The sequence below is a fragment of the Chiloscyllium punctatum genome, chromosome 35, assembly GCF_047496795.1.
Source record: "Chiloscyllium punctatum isolate Juve2018m chromosome 35, sChiPun1.3, whole genome shotgun sequence".
Classification (NCBI taxonomy): Eukaryota; Metazoa; Chordata; class Chondrichthyes; order Orectolobiformes; family Hemiscylliidae; genus Chiloscyllium; species Chiloscyllium punctatum.
The window spans coordinates 23,669,972-23,678,302 of NC_092773.1; the positions used below are offsets into that span (position 1 = coordinate 23,669,972).

The 8,331-nt window shown below is 55.4% G+C and overlaps 1 protein-coding gene across 1 annotated transcript in view; it reads right to left on the reverse strand.

The window, feature by feature from the left end:
• Positions 1-2,022: 2,022 nt before the first annotated feature.
• The window catches only part of LOC140459567 (max dimerization protein 1-like), a 10,553-nt gene continuing 4,244 nt past the window's right edge, over positions 2,023-8,331 (reverse strand). Inside the window, exons 2-5 of the mRNA XM_072553813.1 lie at positions 7,059-7,158; positions 6,584-6,692; positions 3,149-3,311; positions 2,023-2,842 (exon numbers count right to left, since the gene is read on the reverse strand). Coding sequence (XP_072409914.1) covers positions 2,709-2,842; positions 3,149-3,311; positions 6,584-6,692; positions 7,059-7,158 — 506 coding nt within the window. The 3' untranslated portion in view covers positions 2,023-2,708. The remainder of the gene's footprint in view (positions 2,843-3,148; positions 3,312-6,583; positions 6,693-7,058; positions 7,159-8,331) is intronic.

The window sequence follows — 8,331 nt, forward strand, 5'->3', positions numbered from 1 at the left end:
CTGTGGCCGGCCAAAACTTTTAGCTCCCTTGAATGGACAGTACATGTGCGGCACATATGGTTCAATGGTTAGCACTGCTGCCTCACAGTACCAGGGACCTGGGTTCGATCCCAGCCTCTGGCAACTGTCTGTGTGGAATCTGCACATTCTACACCTTCCCCCCACTCCCCCCTCCCCATGTCTGCATGGGTTTCCCCCAGGTGCTCTGGTTTCCTCCCACAATCTAAAGATGTGCAGGTTACAGTGAATTGGCTATGCTAAATTGTCCTGTGGTGTGCAGGTTCGGGTGGTTTGGTGATGCTAAATTACCCATAGTCCCTAGGGACATGCAGGTTAGGGGGGATTGGCCATGATAAATTACCAATAGTGCCTAGGAATGTGTAGGTTAGGGTGGATTAGCCGTGCTAAATTACCCATAGTGTTCAGGGTTAGGATGGATTGGCCATGGGAAATTACCCATAGTGCTCAGGGATGTGCAGGTTAGGGTGGATTGGCCGTGCTAAATTACCCATAGTGTTCAGGGTTAGGATGGATTGGCCATGGGAAATTACCCATAGTGCTCAGGGATGTGCAGGTTAGGGTGGATTGGCTATGCTAAATTACCCATAGTTCTCAGGGATATGCAGGCTAGGGTGGATTGGCCATGCTAAATTACCCATAGTGCTCAGGGATGTGCAGGTTAGGAATAAATGTAGAGTAATGGGGAATGAGTTTGGGTGGGACACTCTCCGGAGGGACGGTGTGGACTTGTCGGGCCAAAGAGCCTGTTTCCACGCCACTATGACTCTCCATCTACAACTTCATAATAACCCCTACATCAGGTCACCCCCTCGACACTGCAGTGAAAAAATAATCCCAACCTCTCCTTGTCACTGAAACCAGACCCCTCCTGGTTCCCAGCAGCCTGCTGGTACGTCTCTTCTGAACCCTCTCTGGCTTCAGTGGACCCAGTACCCCAGAAGCGGCCTTCTATGCCACCTCAACATGACGTCCTAACTCCTAGACTCAAAGGGCTGAGCGTGCCAAATGCCTTTTTAACCACCCTGAGATGCAGTCCGCAAAGAATGATCGACCTGAGCCCCTCCCCTGGGTCTCTCGGTTCTCCAACGCCACCCACAGGCCTACCGTTAGTTGGATACGTCCTGCCCCTGCTCGTTTTACCCCCTCGCATTTGGCTGGAGCTACATCGAGGGCCGAAGGGCCTGTACTGCGATGGGACGTCCAGTTTGTCCACGTTGAGCTCTGCCCCTACAACTGCTCCAACTCCTCAGCTTTGCAATCTTCGGTAACCTTCACCACAGCCCACCGATTTCAGAGTCGGCTCCCAAATACATGCTCGATACACTTTACGGTCGACTGTCGATGATTGAGGTGGGGGGGGGGGGTGGGGCCGAGGCAAAAGGAAATACTTTCGGGGCCAGGGGTACAAGCAGGGAAATTAAAATCAGCTCGGGGCCTACCGCAGGCTGTTCTTGTTGGCACATTGACGGTTCACAGTCGGATAACGAAATAAAGTGTTTTTAATCTTGTACAACAACACATTAATTACACACACTCACGCGCTCGCACACACAAACACACGTCTAACACACTCAGTTGATTAAAAAACGCACCTCACCTCCCGGAATAAAGACTAGAAGTGACGGATGTGTAAGATGTTTAGAGGATGGGGGTGGAGGGGAGGCAGAAGAGGTATTTACAACATTCGGAAGACAATTAAAGTGCCCCTCAGTCTCTGGCATGGAATCGGATGACCCGATTTCAAATTTAACGCCACTCCCTCCTCCCTCACCAACAAATAAATTTGAGTGGGGGGGGGCAGAAAAGGGGAGGAGGAACGTGGCCAGTAATGAGATACACACACTGGGTTGGACAGAGAGGCCCGCCATCTTCCCCCACCCCCCCTTTCAGCGAGTTTATTCAGGCTCCAGGCCTGGCAGTAGCGACTAGGCCCCGCAGTGTCTCTTCACCCTTAGCGATCTCTCTGGATGCCATTTTGTCCCCCCCACCCCAACCCTGAGCGGTCTCGGTGATCCCTGAGAGGGTCCATGGTGCCAAACTCACCACCGCCATCACCCCCCCCCCCGCCACCAACCCCCAAGCAGTGGGAGAGCCATCCCAAGATGGCCGCCCGCTCGGCAGAGGATTGGCAGTCAGGGGACGCACACTTTGAGAGAGAAGGACGACAGAAACTGGATCAAAAAAAGTGCTGTTTTCCTCCCATCCACCCCTGAAAAAGTGTTGCTGGAAAAGCGCAGCAGGTCAGGCAGCATCCAAGGAACAGGAGAACTGACGTTTCGGGCATAAGCCCCTGGCCAACTTAAGAGAAGCAAAAGGTTGGGTGTTTTCTGCCACCAAATGACAAATAAAAATGGAGGGCGGGGGGGGAGAGACAAAATAAAAATGGAGGCGGGGGGAAAAGAAAAGAAAATAGCTTCACTTTCAGGGCTAGGGTTGGGGTGGAAGATAATAGAAATTAGAGCGTAGGCTGACAGCTCTCCAGAGGAGAATTTGGAGGATGGTCAAGTTGCCATTTTGAATCAGGCCATAACCTTCACTTGTGGCATTCGGGCACCTGGGCAAACGTCCCCAGGTGTTTCAGGGTCTTGCGAATCCTGTGATGGCCGACAGGAAGGCTCGTTTGTCGTTGCAGGCTCCCAACAAAGGATGGGTGGGTGGTGGGGGCTCGTCTGGGATCAATTAGCTGGTCAAAATAGCTTGGCCCTCTTGAGGCCGGTGCTGAAGTAGCCGTCCCCGCTGGCGACGCCCCGGGCATCGGAGTCACTCCTGTTGCCGCCGGTCCAGTCCGTGTCGCTGCCCTCCACGTCCACGTCCTCCTCTTCTGCAGCAGGAGAGAAAGGTCAGACAAAAGGTCAACGACAGGGAGAGTCAATTAAAACAAAACGACCCCTCACCGTCTCCGTCGTACCTTGGAATAATCACCTCTGGGCCTCAGTGGAGGGCGTGTAACAAGATCTCTGGACGGGTTGGTTAGAGAAAAAAAAATAAGTTAAAAAAATAAAGGGGTCCCTCTCGTGGTGCAGGGGAGGGAATTGTAAGAAACGTTGGCGTGTACGGCCACAGCGACAGGCCAGTGAAGGCGACCTGAGCTGACGGACAGCAGCGTTCCCCCCGGGAGGGAAGGTACCTTGATCAGAATCGGAGGGCTCTGAGGAGCCAGTGGAGCCCGTGCTGTCTGTTCGGCCCATCTCGACGCCTAGCAGCAGCTCCAGCTGCCTCTTCAAGTGCCTCTGCTGTGACCGGAGCTGGTCGATCTGGTGGCGGGCCTGCTCGTTCACCTCCTCCAGGGACTTCCCGAGAGAGGGAGAGGGAGAGGGAGAGGGAGAGGGAGAGGGAGAGTGAGAGGGAGAGAGAGAGAGAGAGAGAGAGTGAGCTGGAGAAGAGTCTCTCTCTCACACACACCCACCCCGAGGGTAGTCCTGCACATGGGGAGGTGGGTGCACTCTCTCTTTCATCCCCCCTCCCCCCCCCAGGCCTTGCCCCCCTCCCCCACCTCCCCGCGATTCTCTCGTGTGCAGGACGGTCTCTGTCAGACAGAGGTACCCCAGGCCGTTTCCGAATCAGCCCCCCCATCCTCTGCCCACCCCCCCCACCCCCCAACCAAATCCGCCAAATTCTCCCCGTCCCCTCGAAAGGAGCTGTGTCATCTTAATGTCTGCCTCCAATACGTCCCACTCAACTGCTGGAAACTTGAGGGTTTCCACACCCCACCAATCTCTCTCTCCTTCTCTCTCTCTTGGTCTCCTGGTCTCTCCCTCTCTGTCTGCGATTCTCTCTCTCTCTGCCTCAATCTCTGTGATTCTCTCGCTCTCTCTCTCTCCCTGCCCTTCTCCCCTCCCTCTCACTGCCTCTCCTCTCCTCCCTCCCCTTCTTCTCCCTCTCTCCCTCCTTCCCCTTCTCCCCTCTCTCTCATTGCCTCTCCCTCCCTCCCTCTCCCCTCTCTCTCACTGCCTCTCGCTCTCTCTCACTCCCTCCCCCTCTCCCTCTCTCTCTCCTCTCCCTCCCTCCCTCTCCCCTCTCTCTCACAGCCTCTCCCGCTCCTCTCCCTCCCTCCCCTTCTCCCCTCTCACTGCCTCTCCCCCCCTCCCTCCTCCTCTCCCTCCCTCTCTCACTGCTTCTCCCTCCCTCCCCCTCTCTCTCACTGCCTCTCCCGCTCCTCTCCCTCCCCTTCTCCCCTCTCACTGCCTCTCTCTCCCTCCCTCCCTCCTCTCTCACAGCCTCTCTCTCCTCTCCCTCCCTCACCTTCTCCCTCCCTCCCTCTCCCTCCCTTCTCTCTCTCACAGCCTCTCTCTCTCCTCTCCCTCCCTCACCTTCTCCCTCTCTCTCACTGCCTCTCCCTCCCTCCCCCTCTCTCACTGCCTCTCCCCTCCCTCTCTCCCTCCCCTTCTCCACCTCCTCCCTCTCTCCCTCCCTCACCCTCTCCCCTCCATCCCTCCTCTCTCTCTCAGCCTCTCTCTCTCCCTCCTCTCTCTCACAGCCTCTCTCTCTCCTCTCCCTCCCTCACCTTCTCCCTCTCTCTCACAGCCTCTCCCGCTCCTCTCCCTTCCTCCCCTTCTCCCCTCTCACTGCCTCTCCCTCTCCTCTCCCTCCCCTTCTCCCTCTCTCCCTCTCCTCTCCCTCCCCTTCTCCCTCTCTCCCACTGCCTCTCCCTCCCCTTCTCCCTCTCTCCCACTGCCTCTCCCTCTTCCCCCCCCACCTCCCCCCCCCCCCCGAATCCCGTCTCCTTCCCTCTCTCCCCCCACTTCCCCCTCCCTCCCCTTGCCAACCCCTACCCCCTGGAAGGAATCCCCTCCCCTCCCCCACCCCACCCCACCCCCACCTTCCTCTTAGCTCAGCTCAGGTTGGTGGGAAGCTGCTGTTCATTGCTGGGGGGCGGGGGGGGGGGGGAATAGAGTGCACAAGTAGGGGGAGGGGGTTTGCCAGAACTCAGCAAGGTGTCGGGGAGGGGGGTGGGGAGCCACATTTGGGGCGCAGGGTAGGCTTTTGGACCCCTCTGTTGAGGGGAGATGTCAGGAGGAGGGAGACTCAACTCATACCCAAGAGAGGGGTTTCTCTCTAAAGGAGAGAGAGAGAGAGAGAGAGAGAGAGGGGTGGGATGGAGAGAGAGAGAGAGAGAGAGAGAGGTGGGGGGGGGAGAGAGAGAGAGAGAGAGAGAGGGGTGGGGTGGAGAGACAGACAGAGAGAGGTGGGGGGGGGAGGGGAGAGAGGAAGAGAGAGAGAGAGACAGAGAGAGAGAGGGACAGAGAGAGAGAGAGGGACAGAGAGACAGAGGGACAGAAAGAGGGAGAAAGATAGAGACACACACACACAGACAGAGAGAGAAAGAGAGAGACAAAGAGATGGAGACAGAGAGAGAGAGAGAGACAGAGAGAGAGACAGAGAGAGAGAGAGAGAGAGAGAGAGAAAGAAAGAAAGAAAGAGCGAGAAAGAAAGAAAGAGAGAGACAGAGAGAGAGAGAGAGAGAGAGACACAGAGAGAGAGAGAGAGACAGAGACAACCAGAGAGAGAGAGAAGGGTTGGATGACACTCTGTGGGTGTTTCGAACAAGAGGTTTCTAATCAGGGCAGGACTTATACACTTAATGGTAAGGTCCGAGGGAGTGTTGCTGAACAAAGAGACCTTGGAGTACAGGTTCATAGCTCCTTGAAAGTGGAGTCGCAGGTAGATAGGATAGTGAAGAAGGCGTTTGGTATGCTTTCCTTTATTGGTCAGAGTATTGAGTACAGGAGTTGGGAGGTCATGTTGTGGCTGTACAGGACATTGGTTAGGCCACTGTTGGAATATTGCGTGCAATTCTGGTCTCCTTCCTATCGGAAAGATGTTGTGAAACTTGAAAGGGTTCAGAAAAGATTGACAAGGATGTTGTCAGGGTTGGAGGATCTGAGCTACAGGGAGAGGCTGAACAGGCTGGGGCTGTTTTCCCTGGAGCGTCGGAGGCTGAGGGGTGACCTTATAGAGGTTTATAAAATCATGAGGGGGCATAGATAGGATAAATAGTTCTAGACTCCCCTGGGGTGGGGGAGTCCAGAACTAGAGGGGCATAGGTTTAGGGTGAGAGGGGAAAGAAATAAAAGGGACCTAAGGGGCAACTTTTTCACCCAGAGGGTGGTACGTGTATGGAATGAGCTGCCAGAGGAAGTGGTGGAGGCTGGTACAATGACAACATTTAAGAGGCAGCTGGATGGGAACATGGACAGGAAGGGTTTGGAGGATAGATGTCAGAGGTAGTTTCTTTACTCAGAGAGTAGTAGGGGGCGTGGAACAGGAGTAGACTCGCCAACTTTAAGGGCATTGAAATGGCCATTGGATAGGCACATGGAGGAGAATGGAATGGTGTAGGTTAGATGGGCTTCAGATTGTGCAACAGGTCGGTGTAACATCGAGGGGCCGAAGGGCCTGTACTGTGCTGGAATGTTCTATGTTCAGGGAGGGATATGGGCCAAGTGCTGGCAAACGGGAGCGGATTAAGTTAAGGGGCTCTGGGTCGGCACAGACGGGTTGGAGTGAAAGATCGCACCCCACCCACCCCCCCCTCCCCCCCCCAAACCGTCTCGGAGCTCACCTGGATGTGCAGTTTGGCTTCGGTGAGCAAGCTCAGCGTGGTGTGTCTGGTGTTGTCAGCTCCGACTAACTCTCTCAGCCGCTCCAGGCACAGTCTCAGGTGGGCACGCCTGGGTTGGGAGGAGAGACAGGGAGAGAGAGAGAGAGAGGGTTGGATGGGGGGGTGGGGGTGGGATTGTTCACCGTCCAGTGTCCGTGACCACGGGCACAAGGAGAGCACTCGGACCTGTTCACACCAGGCCGGGTCCAGCCCACTCCCCTCTGGGATACGCCACTGCCGAGTCACTCGCTGGAGTGACTTGCACACGCACACACTCATGCACGCACAAATACACATACACTTAGATGTACACGCTCAGACACACACACACACACACACACACACACTATGGCCCCAGACTATTAACCCAGAAACCCAGCTAACGCTCTGGGAAGCTGGGTTCAAATCCCACCACGGAAAACGTTGGTCCTTGCACCTGGAATTCCGACTCCAAATGGGCACCGTGAAATCCACTGTCGGGGTGAAAGAAAATGGCTCCGGAATGCCCAGCTGGGAGGGGGACTGCCTTCCTGACCCTGTGTGGACCTACACGTGACTCCAGCCCCACAATGAGGCGGGTGGCTCTTAATTGCCCCTCGGCGGGGGGGGGGGGTAATTAGGGATGGGTAATCAATGCTGGGCTGCAGGTTCTTGCGTGGCGTGAGTCAGCTTTGAGACAACAGCACGCACACATGCAATAATAACAGAGGGTTGAGTCAACAAGGGTGTGGTGCTCTCTGCCAAAAACCAAAACCGAATCCCATTCCAATTCATCGGCAAATAATCCAGCGCATCTGAACAGTGAGGGGAGGGATCACGGTCGAAGGGAATGGGGACAGCCGGTCGGATAACCCTCAGAGTTCCCGCTTTCTCACCAACACCACCGCCCCCCCACATCCCCAACACCCTTCCCTTCCAGAAGGCCGGAATAAGACCCTCCACCGTTCCGAACGGATCGTCCTCAGCTTCCCACTTTTCCTGCCTTTCCTCCCTCCCCCAACACCTCCTTTGATTCCCCTCCCTGATTAAAAAAAGCCTCCACTTTACTGACCCAGCCCCTATAACCTTAGGGGGTAAAGACTTTCCCAGATCGGCTCCCCTTGGAGGAGGAGGGAGGGGGAGAGAGAGAGAGAGAGAGAGAGGAAACTCCTCCAGGTCTCCATCTCCAACAGGCCACCCCTTACTCCGAGATGCCACCCTCCAGTCTTAGATTCTCCCACCTCTGACAACAGACCGTTCACATCAGACATTTAATTAATGGTGTTCCTATCTCTGAAATCCGCCCCCCCCCCCCCCCCCGACTACGAACATCCTGGGGGTTACCGTCTCCAACAAGAGAGAATCTAACCATCGCCCCCTTGACGTTCAATGGTGTTACCATCACTGAATCCCCCTCATTATCAACATCCTGGGGGTTACCGTCTCCAACAAGAGAGAATCTAACCATCGCCCCCTTGACGTTCAATGGTGTTACCATCACTGAATCCCCCTCATTATCAACATCCTGGGGGTTACCGTCTCCAACAAGAGAGAATCTAACCATTGTCCCCTTGACGTTCAATGGTGTTACCATCACTGAATCCCCCCCAACTATCAACATCCTGGGGGTTACCGTCTCCAACAAGAGAGAATCTAACCATCGCCCCCTTGACGTTCAATGGTGTTACCATCACTGAATCCCCCCCAACTATCAACATCCTGGGGGTTAC